The 15,780-nt window shown below is 31.2% G+C and overlaps 3 protein-coding genes across 3 annotated transcripts; all 3 read left to right on the forward strand.

The window, feature by feature from the left end:
- The first annotated feature begins 2,765 nt into the window (after nucleotides 1-2,765).
- Nucleotides 2,766-4,043, forward strand: LOC124833764 (tropinone reductase-like). Its single transcript, XM_088108882.1, has 5 exons — nucleotides 2,766-2,854; nucleotides 2,994-3,201; nucleotides 3,333-3,552; nucleotides 3,651-3,757; nucleotides 3,861-4,043. Exons 1-5 carry the CDS (start codon nucleotides 2,766-2,768, stop codon nucleotides 4,041-4,043), a joined length of 807 nt encoding a protein of 268 aa, XP_087965008.1.
- A 1,728-nt stretch (nucleotides 4,044-5,771) lies between these two features.
- LOC148201777 (tropinone reductase-like) lies at nucleotides 5,772-7,422 on the forward strand. Its single transcript, XM_088108881.1, has 5 exons — nucleotides 5,772-5,904; nucleotides 6,172-6,379; nucleotides 6,517-6,736; nucleotides 6,829-6,935; nucleotides 7,039-7,422. Exons 1-5 carry the CDS (start codon nucleotides 5,816-5,818, stop codon nucleotides 7,225-7,227), a joined length of 813 nt encoding a protein of 270 aa, XP_087965007.1. The 5' UTR covers nucleotides 5,772-5,815; the 3' UTR covers nucleotides 7,228-7,422.
- Nucleotides 7,423-10,453: 3,031 nt separating this feature from the next.
- Nucleotides 10,454-12,160, forward strand: LOC124833766 (tropinone reductase homolog At2g29150-like). Its single transcript, XM_088109484.1, has 5 exons — nucleotides 10,454-10,542; nucleotides 10,802-11,009; nucleotides 11,230-11,449; nucleotides 11,542-11,648; nucleotides 11,753-12,160. The coding sequence occupies exons 1-5, from the start codon at nucleotides 10,454-10,456 to the stop codon at nucleotides 11,933-11,935; spliced, it is 807 nt and encodes a 268-aa protein (XP_087965610.1). The 3' UTR covers nucleotides 11,936-12,160.
- Nucleotides 12,161-15,780: the final 3,620 nt, after the last annotated feature.

Genomic DNA, 15,780 nt, shown 5'->3' on the forward strand with positions numbered 1-15,780 from the left:
GTTAAGGAGAACTAATCATAATCTTCACATGTTTAATTTTATTGTCTAAAGATGAATTTAAATTGTGTCGTGGTTTCTAAACTGTTATAGTTGTTTGATTTTGGTTTGGATGGAGTGATATGTTTGATTTGGCGTTGTTTTATTTGTGCTAGAATTATCCAATATCTTATTTAAGGTCTATTTTGAACTAAACAATGATTTTTTCACTAAAGAGAAACTAAATGAACTATATTGAAAGATTGGATGTCCTATCGTAGTTGAATTGAGAATTTTTTTTTTTTGCTAATAGTGTCAAGCGGAATCATTTGTAATAAGAAAGTCTCAAAGGATCAAGGTGTCAAATGTTACTTCTTGGATGTCATCTTTGTTTTTCTAGTTTGAGTGATCTTTAAGAGAATTAAGATTCTCATTTAGTTAATCGTTAAATGGAGTTGAAATTTTGATTGTTGATCCTAAACATATTATTCTATACTTTGATCTTTGAAATCTTTAATTTGTGATGTGTTGTTACAAAAGTCAGTCTCTTAAGATTGCTTTATTTTTTTTTTCTCTTTTGTGAAAAGCATGATATTTTGTCAAGTTGTTATATATTTATTTGTAAGTTTGATTTAATCTTAGAAATAAAATAATATATAGAAAAGTATGCAACATCAAAATATATATATATATATATATATATATATATATATATATATATAGATACAGTATACATAATTATATTTAATTTCATGTATTCATAATTTTGTAGTTCCAATTTTTTTTCCTAATAATTTCATCAATTATTCACTATTTCTAAAAATTTTTAGCATGTCAATTTTATATTTTATTTTTATGTCTTCAAAATTTTGTAGCTCCAAAAAATTGTATATTTTTTTGTAATAATTTAATTAGTAATTAATTATTTCTAAATATCTTTAGCATCTCTTTTTTATATTTCATTTGATAATACTAGTTTAACTCACATTTTCCAACCTTTATAATTTACTTACTTCTTGTAATTTATAACTTAACTCACATTCAGATAGGTAGAAAATTATATCTAACTTTATGTGTTCATAATTTTGTAGTTCCTAAAATTTGTAGTTTTCTCTCTAATAATTTCATTAATTATTCATTATTTTTAAACATTTTTAACATATTTTCTAATATATATATGTGTGTGTGTGTTTTTAATTTTATCTTTTCATTTTTTAATACATTCAATTGTTTTATATAGAAATGAATATGTTTTTAGTTTCTAAAGTATTATATAAAAATGATTTTTAGTCGAAACTTGATATTTTGATGCCTTTTGGTCTTTGTATTTTTAAAAATATTGATTTTAGTCTTTATTTTTTAACTGTTGAAATCGCGTGTAGGGAAAAGGTTTTTTTGTAAGGAACATAATTGCAAACAGAGTTAGAATAGCATGCAGAGAAAGAACTTTTTGTGAAAGAAATTGTTACGTTGTTATTTTCCAAACCATATACTAAATGCAATATATTGTATTTAGCTTTGTACAGTGGATCATAGATTAAATAGATTGTATTGCAACAATTAGTGGAATTTAAAGGTATGTAATTGATAATGCAATGCACATGATCGATAAATTTTGTAGCTTTTAAAACTAAGCAATTGCTTCTTCCTTTACCTATGAAGAAAATTAATGCATTTTGAACGTCTATGAAGTTGACGCAAAAATCGACTAGAGGTTCATACAAGAAAAATCAACTTAATGGCTCAGGTTTACAACTTGAAGTACAAAAGTTGTATTTGAAGTTATATTATCACACCAAACAGCAAATTTTGGGAAGAAAAATGTGAATCAGCTTTCCTCAGCTTAAAGTCTACGTAATACCCTCAAATAAATTATTTTTTAATTAAATATATTTTTAGTTTCGAAACTTGAATATGAATTATCTCAAATTTTAATATATTTTAATTCTTAAACTTTAACCATAAATACAGATATAATTCCTTTTAATTTAATTACACTAAATTTTTTAACGTGTAAATTTGTTTGAATTTTTACACAATTTGAAATATTTTAATTTAAATGATAGTTTCAAACATGTCTAATAAACCCACCAAAAGTTAATATCATTGAATTAGAAAAATTATATTTATTTATTTTTTAAAGTCTAGAAACCATAATATAACAAAATTTGAGACAGAAACAAATTTTATTTTTACATAGTTTAAAAATTAAAAATATATTTAACATTATTTTCTACGTGAAACAAAAGACAAGCTATGTGTTTTCACACTGAAAAGTGACCATAACAACAAATAAATTGTTTTGAAATTACACTTAAACCAATTTTTTTATAAACTACGAACGGAAGCTGGTAAATTCGCAACTAAAAGTCATGGTCATCACAAAAACATTTAACACGGATCCTCCAAAAATCTCAACTTTTTTTCAATTGGGAACTTTTTTATCATTTGAGTTTTTTAATCTTAGTTGATTTGGATCCGAGCCAAACCTTGCCAATCACAATTTTTGAAGAATCTAGGATAAGACATGTATATGAAACCATTGAGTATGGTAAAGTTATATCATGAATGACGACTAGAGGCAAAGTTGGTATTTGATATCGCATCAACAACATACGAAACTTTCAAATTTTTTAAACCAATGTTTCAAATTTTTTACTGAAAGCAGGAGAAGGAAAAATTCTCCACCAGAGATAGAATAGCATAAAGAAAACAGTATAAAACGCAATCAGATTCATGCAGCAAATTCATCATATCATATCACATCCTTCATTGAAGAGAGAAAAAACATGGGCGAGAGAAACAGTGGAAGCAAAAGCAGCAGGTGGTCTTTGCAGGGCATGACAGCACTTGTCACAGGTGGATCCAAAGGAATCGGGTAAGACACACACAAACACAAACATGATTGTATCAATGAACTACAGTGATTAATAATTGCATAAAACAAGAGGGTATGTCTTGGACAAACTTTTGTTTTTGTTTCTCACCATTCATTCCTCTCATATGTATATATATAGATATTCTATCGTGGAGCAGTTGGCAGAGCTTGGGGCCACTGTACACACTTGTTCTCGGAACCAAGCTGAACTCAATGAATCTTTGAACGAATGGACCACAAAAGGATACAGAGTAACCGGTTCGGTCTGTGACGTGACCTCTCGTGTTAACAGAGAAGAGCTCATAGCTAGAGTCTCCTCTCAGTTCAATGGGAAACTCAATATCCTTGTAATGACATATTCTTTTTTCATTTTTTCATACTAAAACTTATCTAACCATGACAAGAATGAGAACCGATTTGGGATCCAACTTGTAGGACTAAAACATTCTTTTTTGTTAATATTTTTGAATGGATTTAGGTAAACAATGTGGGAACAAACGTACAGAAGCAGACCCTGGACTTTACAGCGGAAGATTTCGCATTCCTGATGAATACGAATCTTGAATCTTGTTTCCACTTAAGCCAGCTTGCACATCCTCTCCTAAAAGCTTCAGAAGCTGCAAGTATCATTTTCATATCCTCCGTTGCTGGTGTTGTAGCTACAAACTTAGCATCCATTGTATATAGTGCATCTAAAGGTGATTGTTCATTGCATTCCATGTGGCAGTGTTAGTGTTAGGTAGCTAGAGTAGTAAAAACTAACCAATTTGAAATGGTGTACGTAATTGGCATGCAGGAGCAATGAACCAAATGACAAAAAATCTAGCATGTGAATGGGCAAATGACAAGATAAGGAGTAATTGTATTGCACCTGGGGTAATCAGAACTCCTCTGGCGGAAAAGGTAACCCTTTTGTTGGCATTGTTAGTGTATGATTATTGTTGTCATTTGTTTTGTTTTTTTGTGTGGACTGAGGACATCATATTTTTGTGTTGTGTTCTTGAAGAACTTGAAAGAGGAAACAATTATAAATGCTGTAATTCCTCAAATCCCTCTGGGACGGATTGGAGAGGCAGAGGAAGTGTCTTCGTTGGTGTCATTTCTGTGCTTGCCTGCAGCCTCTTACATCACAGGCCAGATCATTTGTATTGATGGCGGCTTCTCTGTGAACGGCCTCCATGTATTCTAGCCCTTAGTTTTCACTTTTTCTGTGTTACGTCAGTTACACTCTCAGTTGCATTGCTTTCTGTTTCATGAAGAATAAATTAACAGACTGTACTTTCTTATGTTCAGTTTATTCACAATTAAATGTTGCATGATGTTTATTGTTTGGTCTTAAGATTCATGTCTCCATTCACCAAATTGTATTGAGTTCTCAAGTTATTAAATTATTATTTCTCTCTTTTAATTGTTTATTAATTACTTTGACAAGATTTTTGTAAATATATATTTTTTAATTGACAAACGTACTAAGGCTTTGGATAAATAAAACTATCATATTCTCAGGAAATTATCGGTTCAATTTTAAATTTTTATAATAATATGTATTTTTAATATGTGATTATAAACAACGTTTGTAATAATGATAAATTAAATGAATCTAAGTAATAACCATACATGATATTAAAAATAGCAATCATAGTTATTTGTGAACTCATGAAAAGCATCTTACAACCAATATTTTTACAATTATTTTAATTTTTAATCAAGTCTATAGTATAGCATGAAACATAATGTTCTAAACCATTAATTCATTATTATCTATTCTCATAAGCTTATTTACCTTCAAGGTATATTTACATAAAATATTTTTTCAAATATTTATTTTATTTGTTTTTATCCTGGATGCAGAAAGTTACGTTGAAGACTTTTCAAAGTATTCCATTTGAATTTTAAAACATTTAAAAGATATTTAAAAATATTATTTAATCAATATTTTTAAAAGTTAAATTATATCATTAGGTTTTATTTTCGAAGAAAAATCTCAAATTGTTCTAATATATTCTATGTGCTTTCAGTTTGATTTTTATTTTAAAAAATTTGATGGAATCATATTTTTTTTATTAGTAATATATTAATACAGTTAAAAAATGTTATACATTAGTTCGTAACTTTTTACTTTTTATCATTTTATTTTTCTTATTTAAAAAGTTATCACATTTCAAGCCAAAGTCATGCCACGTGATAAATGACGTTGATAGTCACAATGTCACTATCACACAAAATATTATTATTTTAGTTTCAATTTTTTTTTATTTTAATTTTTCTCAATTTAGTGCCAATACTTTCTAAAAGAAATAATATTTTTTTTCTCTAAATTGAAATAAAATTTAATTTTTGAATAAATATTAAAAAAATATTTTTTTATTAAAATTGATATTTTTATTAAATATTTTTAATAACATTAAGTTTATTTATTTTTATATTTTACATTCAATTTTATTTAAAATGGTTTTCAAATTTTAAACTTATTCGTTTTAAATTTTTTTGAAATTGTTTAAAATAAATTTTAGATTTTAAATTTGAATTTGTAAAATTATTAATTTTAAACTAGCTCAAACATTTATTTACTTTTAAAATCTAGAAACTAAAATATAACAAAATTTAAGATATAAACAAATTTCATTTCTCATGGTTTAAAAACTAAAAATATATTTAATACTATTTTCTTGCTCAAGCAAAGACAAGCTATGTGTTTTCACACTGAAAAGTGACCATAACAACAACAATAAATTGTTTTGAAATTACACATAAATCAATTTTTTATATGAACTACAAACGGAAGCTGGTATATTCGCATGAAGTACATAAATACTTAAAAAGTTGATGAAAAAGAAATGGGTGAGACGAACAGTGGAAGCAAAAGCAATATCAATTATTAGAAGGTAGCAATATCAATTATTAGATACCATAAATCTTCATTCATCATATCATCATATCCTTCGTCGAAGAGAAAAAGAAATGGGTGAGACGAACAGTGGAAGCAAAAGCAGCAGATGGTGTCTGCAGGGGATGACAGCTCTGGTCACCGGTGGATCCAAAGGAATCGGGTTCATATCATCTCTCCTTTTTTTCACATTTTTCATCACTTTTTGTTCCTCAATTTCAAACTTATTTCTAAAAAATACCTATTCATTTGTTAGCTATCAGTTACCAACGAAAGCTAGTGGAAAAAGTTGTTCATTTTAGTGTTTATATGTAAGAATGTTTGTACCAATAAAATATAGTAACAAGAAGGAGTATAATAAGTGGATATTGCATGAGAATTGTTTCTGCTTATTAATTTCTCTCATGTTATTATTTTGACTATCACATAGATATGCTATAGTTGAGGAGTTGGCAGAGCTTGGGGCCACAGTACACACTTGTTCTCGGAACCAAGCTGAACTCAGTGAATCCTTGAAGGAGTGGACCACAAAAGGATACAGAGTAACCGGTTCGGTCTGTGACGTGACCTCTCGTGTTAACAGAGAAGAGCTGATAGCTAGAGTCTCCTCTCAGTTCAATGGAAAACTCAATATCCTTGTAATGACATCTTCTTTTTTCACCTTTTCATCATACTAAAACTTGTCTAACTATGATAAGAATGAGAACTAATTTGGGATCCAACTTGTAGGACTAAAACATATTCTTTTTCGTTAATAGTTTTGAATGAATTGTAGGTAAACAATGTGGGAACAAACATACTGAAACAGACCCTGGATTTCACAGCGGAAGATTTCGCATTTCTGATGAATACGAATCTTGAATCTTGTTTCCACTTAAGTCAGCTTGCACATCCTCTCCTAAAAGCTTCAGAAGCTGCAAGTATCATTTTCATGTCCTCCATTGCTGGTGTTGTAGCTACAAACATAGTATCCGTTATTTATAGTGCAACAAAAGGTGATTGTTCATTGCATTCCATGTGACAGTGTTAGGTAGCTAGAGTAGTAAAAACTAGCCAATTTGAAATGGTGTACGTAATTGGCATGCAGGAGCAATGAACCAAATGACAAAAAATCTTGCATGCGAATGGGCCAAAGACAACATAAGGAGTAATTCTGTTGCACCTGGAGTAATCAGAACCCCTCTGGCGGAAAAGGTAACCCTTCTGTTGGCATTATTAGTGTATGATTATTGTTGTCATTTGTTTTGTTTTTTTGTGTGGACTGAGGACATCATATTATTGTGTTGTGTTGTTGAAGCACTTGAAAGAGGAAAGAGTTGTGAATGCTGTAATTTCTCAAACCCCTCTGGGACGGATGGGAGAGGCAGAGGAGGTGTCTTCGTTGGTGGCATTTCTGTGCTCGCCTGCAGCCTCTTATATCACTGGACAGATCATTTGTGTTGATGGCGGCTTCTCTGTGAACGGCCTCCATATATTGCAGCCTTAGTTTTCACTTTTTCCGTGTTACGTCAGTTACACCCTCACTGCATTGCTTTCTGTGTCATTTAGAATAAATTAACAGACTGTACTTTCCTAAGTTCAGTTTAGAATATATATGACAGAAGTATGATCATAAATTATAAGGCGATATAGATAAAATAAATATGTATAATGTGTCTTATTTTATAACGACTCCTTTTTAATCAAGTCTATAGTATAGCATGAAGCATCATGTTCTAAACCATTCATTCATTATTATCTATTCTTATAATCTTATTTACCTTAAAGGTATTTACATAAAATCAATTTTCCAAATATTTTTCTAAGACGTAAAACTGTAAGGAATTTTCTCGTAATTTCAAAATAAATCAATATATTAAAATATGTACCTAACAATTTAATATATTTTAAATTAATTTAATTAAAGATTATTTTCGAAATATTAAAAACAAATTAATATACTTTCCTTTTGTCTAACTTAAACTCTGATTTATAGTCATGTATAATTAATTTCTTGAGAAATCATAAGAAGTCAAACTACATTAAAGTTTAATGAATTTATGATATTTTGTTTAAATTTTTTATTTATATTCAATTTGAGGGTTTATAATCACATTTAAATTCTCTAACATTTTTTTTCAAATATAAATTTATTTATATTGATATACATTTTTTTGAAATGTATTTTGAATCACAAGTATTTTGATAGGGACATATCCAAAAGGAGGCAGGTGTGGATCTACCTTTCCTCATTTTTTTGAAAAAAATATAAACTATATATATAAAATAAAAGTTAAAACTTGTTTGAAAAGTTAAATATAAATTTTTTTCTTAAAAATTATTGTCTTTCTGACACTTCTATTTTATTTGCACGTTGCAACCTTTTATTATAATAAAACATGTTTGTTTGAATTTTCGTCATAACACTTTTAATACAAAAAATATATTGAATTCGTCTAAGTAGATTGGTAAGATGAGTTTTTGACTCTAATATTATATTAAAGAATTTAAATACAATTCTAAGTTCACATTAAATAAAAATAAAAAATTGAAAAATATATAAAGAAAATTCTCAGAGACTCGTTTTAAGATTTTGGTGTGAGATTAAATTTTAGTAGAAATAATAAAACTCGTCAACGTAACAGCATATAACAAAGAAAACTTACAAATCTATATTTTTATATGGAAATTAATATAAATTCATCATCCTAATTTTGATCAAGTTTCATTGAATCATTCTCATAAATTCTCCTAAAAGGATCTGACAATTTGAAGTGTAAATCATTATGTGATTTTGAATTTGTTACTTCATGCGAGCGTTACAAAGAAATTGTTTTTTTTTTTATATTTACTTATAGCAATCACTTTATTAGGCCAAAAATTGTTGAAGTTGGGTTTCTCGCTTGCCGAATCAAATTGCTTCACAAACAAAATGGATTGCAACCAAACAAAGTTCCATTTCGAGAGACAATAAAAAAAAGAATACGGTGACATGAGAACTAAACAAGGATCCATGTTCGATTTTGGGTTGAAATACTATAAAAGATACAAAAGACGCAAGTTTTTCTTACAAGGAAACTAGCAAAGGGAGAAGGTGCTACTACGCTACCCAAAGACACGAGAAAAACTGCAGGAAAACAAAACGAAAACTCATTTTAATTGGTTCAAATGGAACATAATCCATCAAAGACTAATTCAATCGGAGTAAAAGTAAGTTTAAACGGTTCAAAAGAGATAAAATGCACCTGAAAATGCAATGTCGCGGAGAGAAAAGGCAAGGAGAAAGACAATGAAGTGTGCATAACCGCGGGTTCGCGATTTCTGATTTAACAGGAATCAAGACGTCGGTGTCCCCAGTGTCCGACGTCTATTCTCGACTAGACGTCGAGGACCTCACTAATATGACGTCCATTCGATTTAAAAATTAATATTCGCGATGTATATAGATGTCGGATGTGGCGTGATCCGACGTCTAAATGGCGAAAAAAAATGACTTTTCACAGTCTGGCGCATATAGATGTCGGTTAGGAGGGTGCCCAACATCTAGGTTAACTTTTCACCTACCCTGTCAGTCATATAAACGTTTGTTACAGGGGACCGACATCTATAATCGCATATAGACGTCGGTGATGGCGGATCAGACGTTTATATAGCAGAAAAAAAAATGACTTTTCACCTACCTGTTAGGCATATAGACGTCGGATAGGGGGGTCCGACGTCTATAAAGTATAAACGTCGGGGCTCCTCCTAACCGACGTCTAGATGTCTAACTTATTTATGAAAATGTCGTCCATCAATAATTTAAGTTAGTTATTTTGTGATCCAACATTTACGACGTGACGTTGAAAACCAATTATGCTCTATTGCTACGAAGATAGTGAATGCTTTGTAGAATGTCTATGAAGTTGACGGTGGCTGATCATATAAGGCAAAATCGACTAGAGGTTCAGCAAAAGAAAGATCGACTTAAAACATCAACTTAATGACTCACAGGTCTACAAACTTGAAGTAGAAAAGTTGTATTTGAAGTGATATTATGCACCAAACAGCTAAAGCAAATTTTGGGAAGTGAAATGCAAATCAACTTTCCTCCAATTTCGTGCCCATTCAAACCTTAAACATCAAAAGTTTATATAATACTTTCAAATAAATTAATATTTTTAAGTTAAATATATTTTTTTGTCTCTCACAAAATTATAATTTTGTTTTTGTCTCAAATTTCAATACATTTTAATCCTTAAATTTTAAAAATAAATTGATATAATCTTTTTAATTTAATTAAATTAAATGTTTTTGACGTATAAAATACTGTGTTTGAAATTTTATATAATGTACCATATTGTAATTTAAATGTTAGTTTCAAACACATTTAACAAATTAAATTTTTTTTTATGTCATTAAGTCATGTAAGTCATGTGTTTAGGGTTTAGGGCTCTATCAATTGATTAGATTTTCTCAATCCTTTAGCTACTGAACAAAATGTATATAAACCAAACATGCAATCAGACTTTTCCTGCACAGAAATTAAGCAAGGGAGTTTGGAAAAGAATTCCTTTAGTCAGTTGGGATAAATGTCAAACTATTCTTTATCATGGCTTACGTTTAACTCTTAATTTTCTCTATGAAGATAGTGACTATAAATTAAGCCACTTAGAAGGTAACAATATCGATTATTAGATTCGATAAAGCTTCATTCATCATATCATCATACCCTTCATCGAAGAGAAAAAGAAATGGGTGAGACGAACAGTGGTAGCAAAAGCAGCAGATGGTGTCTGCAGGGGATGACAGCTCTGGTCACCGGTGGATCCAAAGGAATCGGGTTCATATCATCTCTCCTTTTTTTCACATTTTTCATCACTTTTTGTTCCTCAATTTCAAACTTATTTCTAAAAAATACCTATTCATTTGTTAGCTATCAGTTACCAACGAAAGCTAGTGGAAAAAGTTGTTCATTTTTGTGTTTATCTGTAAGAATGTTTGTACCAATAAAATATAGTAACAAGAAGAAGTATAATACGTGGATATTGCATGAGAATTGTTTCTGCTTATTGATTTCTCTCATGTTAACTATCACTTAGATATGCTATCGTGGAGGAGTTGGCAGAGCTTGGGGCCACTGTACACACTTGTTCTCGGAACGAAGCTGAACTCAATGAATCCTTAAAAGAATGGACAACAAAAGGATACAGAGTAACCGGTTCGGTCTGTGACATGACCTCTCGTGTTAACAGAGAAGAGCTTATAGCTACTGTCTCCTCTCAGTTCAATGGAAAACTCAATATCCTTGTCAGTAATTCATTCAATTCAAGTGCATGTAGTTAAAGTTATTTTTCAACCTTCTATTAAAAATTAATATTGTTAATATTTAGTTTTACACTTAAGTTACATATATTTTGTGTACATTTTCCTTTACAATCTAGTTTTTTGTAATATTGAATCAGTATACGACGATATTAGTGTTTTTATTTGTTATTTGATTTCGGGTTACATTTCATACGGATTGTAGGTAAACAATGTGGGAACAAGCATACTGAAACATACCCTGGATTTCACAGCGGAAGATTTCGCATTTCTGATGAATACGAATCTTGAATCTTGTTTCCACTTAAGTCAGCTTGCACATCCTCTCCTAAAAGCTTCAGAAGCTGCAAGTATCATTTTCATGTCCTCCATTGCTGGTGTTGTAGCTACAAACATAGTATCCGTTATTTATAGTGCAACAAAAGGTGATTGTTCATTGCATTCCATGTGACAGTGTTAGGTAGCTAGAGTAGTAAAAACTAGCCAATTTGAAATGGTGTATGTAATTGGCATGCAGGAGCAATGAACCAAATGACAAAAAATCTTGCATGCGAATGGGCCAAAGACAACATAAGGAGTAATTGTATTGCACCTTGGGTAATCAGAACCCCTCTGGCGGAAAAGGTAACCCTTTTGTTGGCATTGTTAGTGTATGATTATTGTTGTCATTTGTTTTGTTTTTTTTGTGTGGACTGAGGACATCATATTTTTGTGTTGTGTTGTTGAAGCACTTGAAAGAGGAAAGAGTTGTGAATGCTGTAATTTCTCAAACCCCTCTGGGACGGATGGGAGAGGCAGAGGAAGTGTCTTCGTTGGTGGCATTTCTGTGCTCGCCTGCAGCCTCTTATATCACTGGACAGACCATTTGTGTTGATGGCGGCTTCTCTGTGAACGGCCTCCATATATTCTAAACTTAGTTTTCACTTTCTCTGTGTTACGTCAGTTACACTATCATTGCATTGCTTTCTGTGTCATTAAGAATAAATTAACAGACTGTACTTTCCTAAGTTCAGTCTATGGGTGTGTTTGAGTTAATAATTAGTTATCAATCTCGTACTGAGTGTGGTATGTTAAATGTATTTTGGAATGCATTATGTTTATTGTTTGGTTTTATGTTCATGTCTCCATTCACCAAATTGTATTGAGTTCTCAAGTTATTAAATTACTATTTCTCTTTTTTAATTGTTTATTAATTACTTTGACAAGATTTTCGTAAATATATATTTTTTAATTGACAAACGTACTGAGGCCTTGGATAAATAAAACTATCATATTCTCAAGAAATTATTGGTTCAATTTTAAATTTTTATAATAGTATGTATTTTTAATACGTGATTATAAACAACGTTTGTAATGATAAATTAAATGAAACTAAGTAATAACCATACATGATAAAAATAGCTATCATAATTATTTGTGAACTCATGAAAAGCATCTTACAACCAATATTTTTACAATTATTTTAATTTTTAATCAAGTCTATAGTATAGCATATGAAACATCATGTTCTAAACCATTAATTCATTATTATCTATTCTCAAGCTTATTTACCTTCTAGGTATTTACATAAAATATTTTTTCAAATATTTTTCTATGATGTAAAACTGTATGGAATTCTCTCCTAATTTAATTTTCAAAACAGAATAAATCAATATATTAAAATATAATATGTTCCTAACAATTTATTATATTTTAAATTAATTCAATCAAAGATTATTTTTCTAAATATTAATAACAAATTAATATATATACTTCTTCTTAACTTAAACTCTTATTTATAGTCATGTATAATTAATTACTTGAGAAATTAAGAGGAGATTCAACAGTAATAGTGAGTCAAATTGCATAAATATTATCTCTAATTCAAAATTTAACGAAGTTATGATATTTTGTTTATATTCAATTTGAAGACATTTAATTTTTTTAATAATATATTTTTTAAAATGTGAATTTCTTTACATTAATATATATTTCTTGAAATATATTTTGAACACAAGTATCTTAATAGGTGTAACATCCCAAAATTATACAGTCATCAACTATATACTTAGAATAATTACACGTATCAATAACCCAAAACAGTCTTAAAACACAGGGATCGACAATAACGAAAGAGGATGAACGACCGCAAATGAAGAATAAATTAACGAGCGCTTACAAAAGATAAGGACGAACGGTTTACAAAACAAATACCGAACGTCCAACTATAAACAAACCATAAAAGAGCGCTCGCTCACAGCCGCTCGCTACTCTAACTACACTAACTAGAACCGAACGCTCACTGTTCGGCCTTCACTTCAACTTCTACCAGATTTTCTTCAGCAAGCAACCCTTCTTCAAGTCTTTGTTCAAGGGATGCACCACCATCTGCTCACACCCACAACGGATGATCATCGCATTTTGACAAGACGGAAAATACATGGACAGCAGACAACACAATGGAAATGCAAGGGTAAGCTTATAATATTTAATTTATACAATCAACACATACATTTACATTTCAATTCGTACAAACAACATGTGACTTATCCAATAACAAACATAAAAATACATATATATAAGACAGACCGTCCGGACTGTATGAACCGTGTAGCTACAGGCGTCCTTGCACCCGAGTGGTGTGGTAACTGGGAAACTCTCAACAGCTGCCACTCGAGGTAAATCCTTCGCCCCTGCTAAGTGAGGGATACGAAAGACCTCCTGCCATTCCCACACATGACTACCCCCTTCTACGTGAAGATGAGTATCACGGAATATCAGGATGGACCAAGCCAGCATTAGCATGCCCACAGTCATACTTTACAAAACTTCAATAATCAATCATATCTGAGACGTTCCTCCTTGGAACGCTCGTTAAAATCCATTTCCAATAATTCGTTCAAAATATCATTCTCCCATAATAACAAGTTCCCTTTATTCACATTCTCATTCTCTGTTCCATTCTCATATATTAACAACAGGCATCCTTTAATCAAATAAGAACGAACTTATTACAGTGCATTTGACTTCACGTTTCTGAACAAAAGAAACGAACTATAGTCCACTTACGGACGTTAAGAATACTAAAATAGTTTAAATGGGATTGAGTTTAGAAAATCAGAGTAATACTTAGAAAATATTGAGTACAAGGACTTTAGGTTGAATTAAGAGAATAAATATCTTACAGAATAACTTAGATAAAGAATAGCTTAGATAAATAACCAGAGAAGTTAAAGTACAGAAAACAACTCTTACTGTAAATGAACGAACATTCAGAAATTTACTTTGGACGAACGTCAATTACGTTCGCTCAGAATTCAATAATAAGGACGAGCGTTCAGTTTGAAACCGAACCCTACTTTGGACGAACGCTAGGTCAATGACCGAGCACAAATCAGAACGAACGCTGGATACAAACCGAGCGCTAATTAGGACGAACGCTTCGGTATAAGACCGAACGCCAATTCAGACGAACGTTCAGTATAAGGGCGAACGCTCTATAGAACGATCGTTCGACATAAGGCCGAACGATATTAAGGACGAACGCTCGACATGAGGCCGAACGTCACTGAGGACGAACGTTCGACTTAAGGCCGAACGTCACGTATTTATAAAGTTTCAAATATTTATCTAAGCTGAGCTGAAAAGAACGCTCATTCACTAAATTGGGGACGCTCGTTCTCGAGCAGAATTCATTCCAAATGAACGAATTCCAACTAAGTTATTTTAATGAAAAACCGAACGGTCTATGACCGTACAGTGACGAGCGTCATTCATAAAAGGGGAAGATTAAAATTCCAGATTTCTCAAACTTAACAGAATTTTCCAGATTTCATTTTTCCAACTTTGTAACATTCATTCCAGATTTAATTCACCTTCAACATCGTTATTATACAGTTTCAATATCCAAATCATTCCAAATATATCATAAACATACTCCATTCATACATAATCAATTCAGCATGCATTTTAACCAAGATCAACAACATATATCATACATAAAAGTCAGTGTTCATCCATAACAGATCAATCAAAACCAGAATTCGTATCAGATCTCAGTAACCATTCATAACAGCTCAACTTCATAAAATTCATACATGCACAATAACAGTGATCATCCATACAACTCAAATCTTATATTCTTCATTCATGCAACTCAGATCATTCAACATACAGTATAAATTAAACATATAAGCTTCCCTTACCCGGATTGCAGTGAACTTTTAACAGTATAACTTGCTTCTGTCCAACTAGGGCTTTCTACCCGCTACGCTCTTCCTTACGCTCCTCAACTAGGTTTAACCAAAGACAACTCAGAAACTCAGATTTTATTCTTTGCATGCAACTGAAACAGTGTTCCTAGAAATTCTAGATCTAGGTTATGGTTTGGAACTTTCCAGTTACAGGATCAAAAGAGGTTCGGATCAAAACGAAGCTTACTGGCCCGTGAACGTTTCTATGGTTTCAGAAAACTGATTGAAGTTGAAAGAAGTGAGGAATGGTAGAGAGAAGATGAGAGTTCTTAGTGAGAAGTTGGAGAAGATGGAAGGTTCCTAGAGAGAAGGTGGGGAAGTCGTAGAGAGAAGGAGGAGAGAAAGAATTTTCCAGAATCAAGAAAGGAGTGTGCGTGTAGAGCGAGGGATGAGTTTTTCTGAGAATGCATGCCTTGTTTCCAGTGCCGAACGAACGTCCGCTCCTCGTCAGCCACGTGCATTCCACTAACGTTTTCCAGATTCCTCTCGCAGTGACACCTGGCGTTCTCTAGTGAACTGTCGTG

Source organism: Vigna umbellata, chromosome 3 (assembly GCF_029865625.1).
Source record: "Vigna umbellata cultivar VRB3 chromosome 3, Vumbellata_1.0, whole genome shotgun sequence".
Taxonomy (NCBI): Eukaryota; Viridiplantae; Streptophyta; class Magnoliopsida; order Fabales; family Fabaceae; genus Vigna; species Vigna umbellata.